This window comes from Pelophylax lessonae (assembly GCF_965119305.1).
Source record: "Pelophylax lessonae genome assembly, chromosome: 2".
NCBI classification, from domain to species: domain Eukaryota; kingdom Metazoa; phylum Chordata; class Amphibia; order Anura; family Ranidae; genus Pelophylax; species Pelophylax lessonae.
This window is the reverse complement of record NC_138769.1, coordinates 610,910,205-610,925,116: the sequence shown is the minus strand read 5'-3', so window position 1 is coordinate 610,925,116 and position 14,912 is coordinate 610,910,205. Positions and strand designations below refer to the sequence as shown.

At 45.5% G+C, this 14,912-nt stretch overlaps 1 protein-coding gene across 1 annotated transcript in view; it reads left to right on the top strand.

The window, feature by feature from the left end:
* The window catches only part of LOC309548494 (hydroperoxide isomerase ALOXE3-like), a 294,375-nt gene that overhangs the window by 199,793 nt on the left and 79,670 nt on the right, over positions 1-14,912 (top strand). The window contains exon 8 of the mRNA XM_082248441.1: positions 5,889-6,092. Coding sequence (XP_082104567.1) covers positions 5,889-6,092 — 204 coding nt within the window. The remainder of the gene's footprint in view (positions 1-5,888; positions 6,093-14,912) is intronic.

Genomic DNA, 14,912 nt, shown 5'->3' with positions numbered 1-14,912 from the left:
AAGATTCTGTTCACTGTACCCCACAAAGATTGTGTTCACTGCACCCCAAAAAGATTGTGTTCACTGCACCCCAAAAAGGATGTTGTTCACTGCACCCCAAAAAGGATGTTGTTCACTCCACCCCAAAAAGATTGTGTTCACTGCACCCCACAAAGATTGTGTTCACTGCACCCCACAAAGATTGTGTTCACTGCACCCCAAAAATGATTTTGTTCACTGCACCCCAAAAAGGATTTTGTTCACTGCACCCCAAAAAGGATTTTGTTCACTGCACCCCAAAAAGGATGTTGTTCACTCCACCCCAAAAAGATTGTGTTCACTGCACCCCAAAAAGATTGTGTTCACTGCACCCCACAAAGGATTTTGTTCACTGCACCCCAAAAAGATTGTGTTCACTGCACCCCAAAAAGGATGTTGTTCACTGCACCCCAAAAAGGATTTTGTTCACTGCACCCCAAAAAGATTGTGTTCACTGCACCCCACAAAGGATTTTGTTCACTGCACCCCACAAAGATTGTGTTCACTGCACACCAAAAAGGATTGTGTTCACTGCACACCAAAAAGATTTTGTTCACTGCACCCCAAAAAGATTGTGTTCACTGCAGCCCATAAAGATTGTGTTCACTGCAGCCCAAAAAGATTGTGTTCACTGCAGCCCAAAAAGATTGTGTTCACTGCAGCCCAAAAAAGATTGTGTTCACTGCAGCCCAAAAAGATTGTGTTCACTGCAGCTCACACACAGAAAAATGGATGTGGATCACTGACACCTGCCTATCTCCAATCCCACACCACACAGCAATATCGATTGTAGTTTGTAGAACACAGTTTCCCTAAAATTCAGCAGACTCTGTCCCTAACAGGATTGAGAAGAGATCGTAGATCAGGATTGAGTGCAGATTCACCCCACCCCCCACACAGCAATATCGATTGTAGTTTGTAGAAGACACTGACCCTATAATTCAGCAGACTCTATCCCTAAAATGCCTACAACTCGCCCTGCCTAAACACTCCGACCTGTCCCTCAATTCTATCCGGACACAAATGGTTTTTTCCTGCCTATCTTTCCCTAATCAGCAGCCAGCACGTTGATGTGTGCTCTGTCCCTGATATAAGCAGCATAATGACGCCGCTGCGGCTGCCTCGAACTTATAAAGACTTGGTCACATGCTTCAGACGGCCAATCACAGCTACTAAGACATTTGCAGGCATGGCTGGGATGGCTTAAGGCACACCAGTTAAACGATTGTTGATTGGCTGTTGAAAGCCCGCCATGAAAAGAGCGCCAAAGCATGCAAAACCCGGAAATAAAACGACCGAACACGGATTTTTACCCGAACATACAGTAAAGTGTCCGTGTCCGTGTTCGGGTACAAAAAATCCAATTATTCGGTACGAACACGAATAATACAGTCCGTGTTCGCTCAACACTATCTATAACCCTTTCACGCAACTGTACTTCACTGTACATATGTTTTAAGAATTAAACATTTATTATTATTATTATCATTATTATCATTTAGTTATTATTAGCAATTTTTGCTTGTACTTTCTCTTATACTCCATACCTGCCTTAAAAGTCCCACTTCTTATTGGCCTGAGGTACCAACAAACCGATACAATATTGGGACACAATGGCTGTGTGTCTCAGTAGAAATAAAATGGGATGCTGGCACAGGGATAAATGCAACACTTTACGCATCGTAAAGCCATTAAATGACAGCCCTGCATGTTAGACTCATGTCTGCAGTACACTTTGTGTAAAGGAGGCAGGAAGATTATTTTCACTGTCAGTCTATATCATCATTATCATCATGACAATCACACAATACAGGTGCTGTGGCTCAATGCCTCTGTACTGTGTGATTATCATGATGATGATAGCATTTAGCTGCTGTATAATTCCTCATGGTGGCTGGCCAGCAGCAAGGACATGGCATAGGTGAAGGGGGATGGGTGTGTTACTGTACCTTTTTGGAGACAAATGGATTCATTGCAGTCTAGACGTTTTCCTCACTGCCCCTGTCTGCTGTGGAGACCTGTCCCTCTCAGTGTGTTCACACACACAGACACACACTGCTGTGTCTCAGGCTTCACCCTCAGCCTGAGCCCGCCCTTTCCTCTCTGCACCCATTGGCTGCAGGAGTCAGGCAGTGATGAGGCTGCTGCCTGATATCACTCCGCCTGGCCGGAACTTTCATTTTATTGTCGCAGAATGCGGCTCCTGGTGGTATTAATCCACCTGAGCAGGGAAATAAAAAAAAAAAACTCTCTCTATGAAACAGCATCCTGGGCCCCTCTGAACTGATGGGGCTTAGGGATTATATTTTAGGTCTCCCGGGAGCCGGGGAAGCAGAAATAAAGTACCTGGGGGGGGGGGCAATTGACTCGATGCCCCCCCCCCCCCCTGGATCCGCCACTGGTCTGTCAGTGTTCAGACCATACGCCCCACACTGCATCAAATTGGTCTGCATGCCTGTTGTCCCAGAAGGAAGCCTCTTCTAAAGACAATGCACAGGAAAGCCTGCAACCAGTTTGCTGAAGACAAGCAGACTAAGGACATGGATTACTGGAACCATGTCCTGTGGTCTGATGAGACCAAGATAAACTTATTTGGTCCAGATGGTGTCAAGCGTGTGTTGGGGCAACCAGATGAGGAGTACAAAGACAAGTGTGTCTTGCCTACAGTCAAGCATGGTGGTGGGAGTGTCATGGTCTGGGGCTGCATGAGTGCTGCCGGCACTGAGGAGCTATAGTTCATTGAGGGAACCATGAATGCCAACATGTACTGTGACATACTGAAGCAGAGCATGATCCCCTCCCTTCAGAGACTGGGCAGCAGGGCAGTATTCCAACATAACAACCCCAAACACACCTCCAAGATGACCGCTGGCTTGCTAAAGAAGCCGAGGATAAAGATGAGGGACTGGCCAAGCATGTCTCCAGACCTAAACCCTATTGAGCATCTGTGGAGCATCCTCAAATGGAAGGTGGAGGAGCGCAAGGTCTCTAACATCCACCAGCTTCGTGATTTGTCATGGAGGAGTGGAAGAGGACTCCAGTGGCAACCTGTGAAGCTCTGGTGAACTCCATGCCCAAGAGGGTTAAGGCGGTGCTGGAAAATAAAGGTGGCCACACAAAATATTGACACTTTGGGCCCTATTTGGACATTGTCACTTAGGGGTGTACTCAGGGGCGTAACTACAGGGGTTGCAGGGGTTGCAATCGCTACCGGGCCCCATGCTCCAGGGGGCCCGGTAGCAAACCAGTGGGTGAACTTCCAGGATCGCAAAGGTCACACTTGCGACCGGACCCTGGCATTGCACCACTGTGGGGAGGCCCCAAGATTGCAGGAAGTGGGCCCACAAGATTGCAGGAAGGGAGCCCACTGCAGAACTTGTGAAAGAATCCTGCTGCGGGACCGTAATAAAAGGCCATGCAACGAGTGTAAAGAGCCCCAGGATTAGTGGGAAGAGCCCTGGGCTTGAAGGTAAGGGCCCCGGCCAGGGGTCTGGGGGGCCCTTCATGGTTACTTGCATCAGGGCCCTGAAGGTTCTAGTTACGCCTCTGGGTGTACTCACTTTTGTTGCCAGCGGTTTAGACATTAATTGCTGTGTGTTGAGTTATTTTGAGGGGACAGCAAATTTACACTGTTATACAACCTGTATACTCACTACTTCAGTGTTGTCACATGAAAAGATGTAATAAACTATTTACAAAAATGTGAGGGGTGTACTCACTTTTGTGAGATACTGTGTGTGTGTGTGTATATATATATACACAGTATACTGTTTATATATATACAGTATATATATATATATATATATATATATATATATATATATATTTATATTTATATATATTTAGTGATCCTGCAATTCCGGGTATTCCGGGTATCCGGGAGCTGATCAGCGGGTCCCCGCGGATCCGATGTCCGCTGGCACCCGCTGATCATTTGGTACACAGGCAGAATGGCAATCTGCCTATGTAAACAGGACAGATTGCTGTTCTGTCAGTAGGGAAGGCATTGATCCTGTGTTCAGGAACATGGATCAATGAACTCCCCTAGTAAAAGCACCTCCTAGAAATCCCTAGCTAGGATCACATTTAACCCTTTGATCTTCCCTGATGTTAACCCCTTCCCAGCCAGTGTCATTAGTATTTAGCATATTTTTGCACTGATCACTGTATTGGGGTCACTGGTCCCCAAAAAAGTGTCAAAAGTGTTAGTGTCCCAACTGTCTGTCACAATGTCGAAGTCACACTATAAGACACTGATTGCTGCCATTACTAGTAAAAATAAAGATATTCCACAGTTTGTAGATGCTATAACTTTTGCATAAACCAATTAATATATGCCCTTTGGAATTTTTTTTACCAAAAATATGTAGCATATGACATATTGGACTAAATTGCTAAATTCAATCTTTTATTTTATCTTTTTTATTGGATATGTTGTATAGCAGAAAGTAAAAAATGTATTTTTTCAGAATTGTCCGTCTTTTTTTTTTTATAGCACAAAAAAATAAAAAAACACGAAAGCTTTGTGGGACATACGTTTTGTTTGGGTACTGCGTCGCACGACTGCTAACGACTTTTAATGTCAGTTAAAGATAATGCAGTGCCGTATTGCATAAAATGGCCTGGTAATGAAGGGGCGGGGGGTAAATCCTCCAGAGGGCAAGAAGATCCATCACCAGAAGAAAATACAGCTTGGTAAATCTACCAGGGGATCCTGTGCATATAGCACGTGTCTACATCTAAATCTGTGCAGGGGTTGCTTAGCTGTGTTGTTGAATAACTCTGTCCTGGAGTCCTCCATTCACAAGGGTGCTCTGTTCCAGGCCCCTGCTTTGCCAAGGCTGATCTGTTCTAGGCTCCCCTTTTCTCAGGATGCTCTCTTACACTTCCCCCACCTTAACCAAGGCTGTTCTGGGCTGCTTTTTTTTCTCACTCTGCTCCAGACTCATGGTTTATGCATGTCAGGGAACTACCAATATCCTGGCGAATCAGCAAATTCGCGCATTGGCGTGAATGCGCATGCGCGCCCAAACACGGGCAAACGCAGTCAGGAATGTGCGTGCGCCAATGCGCACGTGCGTACGCCAATGCGCATGCGCGTACGCCATGCGTAATGGCGCTTGGCGCCAAACGGCCTATTTAAAGCCAGCAGCCACAACAACTAGTTTCTGGATGATCAACAGCCTCCCGTGTTCCCTGTGCCTTGTAAACCTGCAGATCTTGACTTCTCGTTGCCGACCCAGACTGACTTTGCTTCTCCTGGCTCCTGACCCCTTGGCTTGCTCTTGCATTCCCTTTGTCTTCTCCAATACTTGACCTCGGCTTGGCTCCTGGCTTCGCTCCAGTATTCTCCAAGTCTGTTCCTGTTTGCACCTTGTAACTGCCTGGTTTGCCAAAGTGTTCCAGACCTGCTTGGGACTTCTCAACAAGTTGGTTCCTGCTTTCAACTGGTCATCCCAACCGGCAACCCGTGCAACTTCGGGCACAGCACTCCCTGTCCCACTTCCAGGGGTGCTCTGCACCTAGCCGCAAGGGGAGCCCTCTCTACACTCCGGCTTCGGATCAGGTACGTGACAATGCACCTTTTACCCAGGCTAATCTGTTCCAGGCTCCTCTTCGTCTCATTTTTTTGGTTCCATACTCCCCTTCTTCCCAGACCAGACTGTTACTTTGTAAGCACTTAAGAGGAAAAGCAGCATGACTGACCTTTAAGGAAAACAAGTTTTCAGAGTTTGTGATGCCTGAACCATTATAAAAGTCATTCATGCAATATAATGATAAATAGAACAAGATCAAAACTGTACAATAAAATAGTTTTGGTTAAATTTAATGGCCAATAAATAAATCCCATAATCTGTTTTATATTCCAGATATCTCAGGCCCCTGGAAAAAATGTTCCCATCTTCCTGCCCAGTGACTCGGAATATGATTGGATTTTGGCCAAGATCTGGGTGCGTAGTGCTGACTTCCAGGCACATGAAGTTGACACTCACTTTCTCCGTACCCATCTCTTAGCCGAGGTCTTCTCAATTGCAACTACCAGGCAACTTCCAATGGGGCACCCAGTGTACAAGGTGAGTAAAGAGTCTGAAATTATTCAGTTTGTGCAGAATGACTGGATATTTTGCTGTTAGAAGAATTGCCAGCAAATGAGGCAGATCATCTAATTTTGGTGCAGACATTTTGGTAAAGGTTTAGAGGCTCCAATGATTTGTTTCATTGTGTATAGGTGAAACAGATTTGTTTTGGTTCATATTTTTTTTAACAGTGCCACCACCTTAACAGTAATATTCGCAGCAATTAGAAATATATGTAGCACCCTCCTAGGTAGGTGCTTGCTAGGCAAAGCCTAGTGTCTCCATCTGCTTATCAGTGGAGCCTGATTAATAGCTAGGCCTGTTGCATGTGTCCAGGGTGTGATTTATCTGGGCTGAAGGAGTGTCCCCACTGTATCCAATAGGGGAGCCTGTTGGACAGTGGAGGAATCCCAGACACATGCTTTTGTAACTATCCCAGTGGGTTGGCACAAACAGTGGTGCATCCTGGGATAGGTTATAAAAGCCAAGGGCACATGTGACAGGGTGTCTTTGGGTGGGAAGCCAGGTCCCAGAAGAAGGGTGACATTTGTCTCTCCTTCGGCTGCTGTGGATGGTGGTCACAGGCGGTCGGCCTTCTGAGCCAGGAGTGTGGAGCTGAGCCAGGAGGTCCAGGAAAGCTGACTAGTGGATTTGGAGGCAGAGCAACCATGGAAAAAACATTGTCCATGAGTACCGGGAAGCTTGCCGGAGGGTCTGCCCAGGAACGGGACCACTCCAGTGGAAAGTCAGTGGAAAGGTGTCAGCACACACAGCAAGTGAGAAAGGGGGTGCCAAGTTAGAACCCCGAAGAGTAATTCAAGCGGGAACACATTATCTATCTTCAATTCAGTGGCAAGGTGAAGCAGCGGCCTTGCCGCACACTACAGCTAGTTGTCATCAAGATTGTGCATAGTTCATAGTTGGAGTATCCCACTCATCCCTTCTTCTATCCCAGTTCCACAAAAAAAAACACAAAAACCAACATCCCCTGGATTGATTATTGACTGAGCCAAGGACTTTCAATGCTATTTATCTGCTATCAGTTGCTAAGGGTAACCCAGGGGAATCCAGAAAGTATAATTCTCAGCAGTCTTCTAAGGGGCAGTGCTACATATATATTCACCACCATGTTTGACTAAGGTTAGGGTTTAAAGTGATACTACAGTAAATGTAATGCTGAACCCCAAAGGAGCTGCTGTATGCATTGGGTCCCCTGTTTGTGTCCACATCTCTCTGAACAGCACCACACACTGACTCACCTGGGAGGGAAGGGAATGTTTATTGTAGGTAGCTGTATATACACCCCAAAGGCTCAAGGTGCATAGACACCAGGAATAATAAAGCAACTTGTTAAAGTGGTAGTAAAGCCTATCATTTTCTTTTAACAAATGGGTCCCCTGGCAGGTTTAAGCCATGATCTAGTAGGTACTGCATACCAGTACATTGACAGACTTGCCTACAAGCTCTCACTGCTCTCCCTTGTCTCCGGCTCTGTCTATCTTCCGGGTTTGAGATCTTCGGCCACTTGATTGGCTGTACCGGGGCGACGTCCCTCCCACACATGCGCACAGGAGTCACATCACAGCGGCACACAGCGCGGACCGTAAATGTGGTCTGAGCTATGCATGTGCAGCTCAGATCACATTATTTGCTGACGGGCAGGGTCGATATTTATGACAGAAGAGACCTCTAGGGTTATAAAAACCCTGCCTGTCATCGAGTTTTGTAAAAAATGACTTTTTCAATCACTTTAAGTAATAGCAAATAGTATATTGCAACAGGAAAACAAAAGAAGATACATACTGTAATCAGTGGTAAGAGAATTAACCTGCAGTGGTTAACAGTAAGAGAAATACTGCATGCTGCAATGGTTAAACAGTTAGTAAAATATACTGCAAAATATACTACACTGTTATAAAGCACATCATTACCTGTTGTGGTCTATACTGAATAACCCTAAATAGGGGGAAATATACATGTAGCCAGGGCTTTTTTCTCAGAGAATAGGTTCAGGAACTCTCCCCTTCTGAGTCACCCCTTTGTATCTTGGAGCACCGTCCCTTGGCTCCACCCCCTACCTACCTCCCAATAGCACCTCTTTTAAAGAGAAGAGGCAAGTATGATTTTGTGGTGCGAAGTAATTTGTACAGAATTTATTAAGAACAAGAAAAATAGTAAAATAAAGTAGTAAAATGGATCCCCAACAGCCAGCATCAGTAGACACCCCCCTTTCCCCTAGAACAGTAGATTTGCCCAAAAACAATAGACCTCCCAGCAACTATGCACTCCCACAAAATACCACCCCAGCAGCAAAAGATCTCCCAACAGCAAGCATCAATACTCTCCAGCAGTCAGCAACCAAAGACTTCCCCCTTCACTGCAGATCTCTTCCAGCAACAATTGACCCCCCCCCCAGCAACAATAGATCCCTGCCGGGCAACAATAGATTTCCTCAAGGATTATCTGGCATGCAAGGGTGTGTTTTGTTATTCTTGTAGCATTTGGAAAATAATATTTCTTCTTGCAATATTTTCATATTGCAGCTTTGCCCTGTGTTAATGTTTCCAAACTCTAGATGTTGGTCCCACTATTTTACTGAGAGGAGGAAAAAAAATGTACCGACCAGACTAAAGTGTATAGATAAACATAATGTGCTGGTGGAGAACACTAATAGGAATCATTTAAAGCTTCGAAAGATGATAAAGACTAAAGACTAATTTGACAAAGTTGTCCCCTTGTGCCTTAATTGACAGGTAAGAGGGTAAACTATCATCTCCTATATCCCAACATTTACCCAACTGTAGGAGGTGCAAGATGGACCCCAAAAGCAAACTAAACTGGAGTCTTTCCCCTGCAATGCCCCCTAGTGGCAGAAATGCACATTTCTCTTGTTTGACAGCTGCATTGAGAAGTAGTGTTATTTGAATTGTATTCTAGGATTTGCTTGTCTAGAGCTGAGAGAACTTGCAATAATTTAAGACTTTACATCTCTAAAGTCTCAGAAATCTTTTATGGTCTTCATGTTCTATAGTTTGGATACCATGTCATAGATAGAATATTGTCATTGTCATATATCTGAACTGTAGTATGTGAAATAAACATTTTTATATGTTACTCAAGCTTAAACTTAAGTAGGACTTGTAATTAGGTATGATCGAACTTTTGAAAAGTTCGGTTCAACCAGAACACCCAAACTTCCCGAAAGTTCGGACCGGATTTCAGAACCCCTTTGAAATCAATGGTACCCGAACTTCGGTAATCAAAAAACACAATTTTAAAGCCCTAAAACCCAATAAATGTCCATAAAAAGTGCCTAGGGTTCTGGGTCATGCCCCAGGGACTATTAATCACACAAAAAAAGTTCTTAAAAATTGTCGTTTTTGATAGAGAGCCAATTATTGAAAAAATTATTGAACAAAATAAAAATTAGATTTCTTTGGATTTAGTGTCTGGGGGGGGGGGGGGGGGGGTCTAAAAAGAAAGTGTACCTGTGAAGTTTCAGCTCTGTAGCATGTCCAGAACCAGAAAAAAAAGATCATTTGTATTAGAATTGCAGTAGAGCAGGCATAGGGCTCCGCTATTTTCACACCTGGCCGTTTTTGTTTCAGGCGTATATTGGGCTTATTTGTGGACGTCTTTGGAGGCAGGCATGACATCTGAACTTCTGTGTAGGGGTATATATACACACACACATGTATGTATATATACACATACACACATATAGGTGTGAAAGTAGCAGAACCCTATGCCTGCGCTAATGAAATTATTTGCAGGCATAGGGCTCCGCTCCTATCACACCTATATGTGTGTATGTGTATAAATACATATATATGTGTGTGTGTGTGTATATATACCCCTATACAGAAGTTCAGATGTTATGCCTGCTCCAAAGACGGTTAAAAAATGCCCAAAAAAAGCCTGCAACAACACACCTGGGCGTTTTAGTTGCAGGCGTTTTTTTGGGCATTTTCTGGGCATCTTTGGAGGCAGGCATAACATCTGAACTTCTGCATAGGGGTATATATATATACACACACACATATATATACACATACACACATATAGGTGTGATAGGAGCGGAGCCCTATGCCTGCGCTAATGAAATTATTTGGGGGTTATCACACCTACATAGGGCTATCACACCTATATGTGTGTATGTGTATAAATACATATATGTGTACATATACCCCTATGCAGAAGTTCAGATGTTATGCCTGCCTCCAAAGACGCCCAAAAATGCCCAAAAAAACACCTGCAACAAAAACGCCCAGTTGTGTTGTTGCAGGTGGTTTTTTTTGGGCATTTTTTGGGCGTCTTTGGAGGCAGGCATAACATCTGAACTTTTGTATAGGGGTATATATACACACACACATATATGTATTTATACACATACACACATATAGGTGTGATAGGAGCGGAGCCCTATGGCTGCAAATAATTTCATTAGCGCAGGCATAGGGTTCTGCTACCTTCACACCTATATGTGTGTATGTGTATATATATACATATATGTGTGTGTGTATATATACCCCTACACAGAAGTTCAGATGTCATGCCTGCCTCCAAAGACGTCCACAAAAAAGCCCAATAAAATACCTGAAACAAAAACGGCCAGGTGTAAAAGTAGTGGAGCCACTATCCTGCTCTACTGCAATTCTAATACAAACGATCTTTTTTCTATGGCGGTCACCCTGACATGGAAGGGTTTGGTCACCATGCCATAGCAGTCAGAGTCAGTTAACCCTACACTACACTACAGTCACCCTGACACTTTACACTTTCCCTACAGAAACTATAGTGGAAAATAGTACCCTAACTACACTAGATATCCCTTTCCTCACACTAATAATTGCTAAATGACACTTTTGAAGCAGGAGTAACAGAACTGCTTCCACTCTCTTCCACAGCCCTGTATTAAAGTGCTAGAGATTTGGCGGGGCTATCTTATATACTGGGGGGGTACGTATTCACTACTGATTGGCCTCTGGACCCCCTAGTCGCTCCAATCACATTCCTAGCATCCTTCTGCCCCCTCAATTGGCTTTTACTGATGGTTCTGGTCCAATCACAGGCTTTTAAAGCCCAGTTCCTGTCCCATTGCATTTTGGTCGGTTCTGGTTGCCGAATTCCGAACTTTTTCAGCAAAAAGTTCGAATTCAGTCGAATTTCGAACAGTCAATGTTCGGGTCAAACCGATGGTCGACCTGAACCGTTTGATCATCCCTACTTGTAATGCTATTTAGCCCATATGTAGTAATCCACAGCCAATGTCCCCTACTGGCACTCCCTACAGGGCTGCATGGGTACTTCTGTGGCTGCTTTGTACACTGCTACTTCACTTGCTACTTGGGTTTGCAAAGCCATTTGGTGTACACAAACTGGATTTATATCCTTCACAGCTATTGAGGAATATATTTCATGAGAGGTTTTGCCTGGCATTCAGCTTTAAGGCATGGTGCAGGCATTGCTAAGCATGCAGCATAAGCAGTGTGTTTTCCCTACGTCTGTTAACCACTTGCCGACTGCTCACAGTATATTTACTGCAGCAGTCAGCCCCGGCCAGGCAGAGTGACGTAGGTCTACGTCGCTACTTGCCGCCGGTCCTGTGCGCGCTCCCGCGTGTGCCCGCCGACACCGATGGCTCGATTGGGTTCAGAACCGATCAGTCATCAGGTCCAGGCCAATGATTTTTGGCCTGGACCTGTAGATCGGTCCTGCCCAATCAGATCTTGTTCTGAGTCTGTGAAATGTAAACACAGACTCAGAAAAGACGTGCCCTCTTCTCCCATGATCCTTTTTGGATTCATCTGGAGAAGAGAGCACTTCTAACTGTAAGAACTGCACCAAACACAGTCACACATAGCTAGATAGGCACATTTACCCCCCGATCGCCCCCCCCCGATTAATCCCTACAGCACCTGACACAACACACACTATATACAGCATATAGCATTTACCTATATACCTGTATAAGTGTGATTTGTGAACAGGTGTAGCACTTGCGACCCCCCCCTTTTCCACTTGAATTACCCGCCACCCCCCCTAATAAAGATTTAAGCCCCTGATCCCCGCTGACCCCCCCCCCCTGATCACCGCTAGTTAACCCCTACACCCTCTGTCACATCAGCACTAATACAAACGTAATATACAGTGTTTTTGTATTTTTGTATTAGTGTCATTGTGATCAGAATTAGCGCAGGCGACTAAGTTTCTGTCCCAAGAAGGTTTAGGGTCTCCGCCACCCGCCCAATAAAGATTTAACCCCCTGACCCCCCCCTGATCACCCCTACATCCCCTGCCATAACACACACCGTATACAGTATATAGCATTTTGCTATATACCCGCATAAGTGTGATTTGTGGTCAGGTGTAGCGCTTGCGACCCCCCCTTTTCCACTTGAATTACCCGCCACCCCCCCTAATAAAGATTTAAGCCCCTGATCCCCCCTGACCCCCCCCTGATCACCGCTAGTTAACCCCTACACCCTCTGTCACATCAGCACTAATACAAACGTAATATATAGTGTTTTTGTATTTTTGTATTAGTGTGATTGTGATCAGAATTAGCGCAGGCGACTAAGTTTGTGTCCCAAGGAGGTTTAGGGTCCCCGCCACCCGCCCAATAAAGATTTAACCCCCTGATCCCCCCCTGATCACCCCTACACCCCCTGCCACAACGCACACTGTATACAGTATATAGCATTTTCTATATACCCGTATAAGTGTGACTTGTGACCAGGTTTAGCGCTTGCCACCGTTCCTTTTATCCTTAGGATACCCGCCAGCCCCTTCCAATAAAGATTTAACCCCCTGATCCCCCCCTGATCACATCCCGTTAACCCCTTCCCCCCTGTCACATAGCACACTAATACACACATAATATACTGTTTTTACTGTATTTTGTATTAGTGTCATTGTGTTTTGAGGTTGCGCTAGCGAGCTAGTTTCTTTCCCAAAGGAGGTTTAGGGTCCCCGCCACCCCCCCCACCCCAGATCCCCGGCGCATAGTTAGAAATACCCCTTGATTACCACACACACACACACACGCACGCACATACACTTCCATTTCTAGTATAGTGTTTGAACAGATCAATATCTGATCTGATCAGAGCTATACTAGCGCCCCCATAGTTTAGGGTTCCCAAAACGCGGTGTTTGCACGATCAGCACTGATTCCTGCCAGCACCTGCGTTTAACCCTTTCACCCAGGTAAGTGTAGTAATCAATAGATTACTGTCACTTACAAAAAAACACAACACACAAAACCGCTGTGTTAGCAGAGTCAGGCCTGATCCCTGCTAGCATTAGCAGTTTTTTTGGTAGCGCTTGAAATAGTCCTTGACAACCAGGTACTTTTATTACCTGTGAGTCAACACCACTGTACAGGTAAATTTAGTTACCAAAATGTCTAAACGTTTGTACAGTGGTGAAGAGGCTTATAGTTATATGCTGGCCGTGTCATCTGATAGCGATGGGGAAGCTACAATGACCGAATTAGTGTCAGTATATGAACTTGACAGCAGCGGCTCCCTGACAGATAGCTCCGACGACAGATGGGTCCCTGTTAGACCCAGGCATACCCGACCCCATTCTGGAGTTGTTGAGATGCAGGAATCGCAGGGTGCTCGTATGGAGCAGAGTGTGGTTACTAGTGCCGCTCATTTTTCTGACGACCTGGCAAGCGCCAGCGGCCTAGTACACCCTGGCAGGGCAGACATCAGGGGGGGACAGCCCATACACATGTAAGGGGCCCAGGCGTTCCGAGGGGCCCGGCTACCCAGGCCCCAACCAAGGAGACCGAGGAGTTGCAGCTGCAGTAATTAGCAATTGCTAAAGCATAGTGGCTGCAGAGTAAGCCGATGCAGCTGAAGGGATGTCTCTTTGCTGGATTGTGTTGTCTCTTTGCTGAAAATATGAGGCTGTCTCTTTGCTGGATTGGGATATCTCTTTGCTGAATATATGAAGCAGTCTCTTTACTTGATTGGGATGTCTCTTTCCTGAATATATGAGGCTGTCTCTTTGTTGGATTGGGATATCTCTTTGCTAAATATATGGGGATGTCTCTTTGATGGATTGGATTCATTTTCATTTATTAAGTTGTAAGAGTGTTAAATAGAAGTGGGTGCACTGAAGGACTCGGTGGGATGGCCAGTGGGCGGGCCCTGCGGAATGTTGGTGGTCAGGCCCGGTTGGGCCCAGGCCTTAAGCTGTGTAAGGGGCCCCAAAATTTCTGATGGCTGCCCTGCACCCTGGACCTAGTACAACCAGCACTGCAGTAACACCTGGTGACGTGGCGAGTCCCCTAAGTGCAGTTGAAGCTGGTGCGGTGGCTAGCACAAGTAGTGGCCCGCAGCCACCACGTATTCGTAGACAGGCCCGTAGAGCCCATAGTGCCCTCCCTGATGCGCTGGCATATCCCAATTGGCAACCCACTGATTCTACAGCGCCAGTACTTCCCCCATTCACCGCCCAACCTGGAATCCACGTGGAGACAGCTGGTTTTACGCCCCTGAACTTTTATGAGCTGTTCTTCACGGAAGATCTTTACAGATCTATTGTGGATAAATCAAATTTATATGCACAACAGTTCATCGCCGCCAACCCAAATTCGCCCCTTGCCAGACAATTGGGCTGGAAACCTATAATGGTTTCCGAATTTAAAATCTTTCTGGGCCTTTCCCTCCACATGGGCATAACTAAACAGAGTGAATTGCGGCTATATTGGTCCACTAGCCCAGTTCACCATATGCGCATGTACTCTGCCTCCATGTCCAGGGGGAGATACGAGCAAATTCTGCGATTTATGCATTTCAGCGA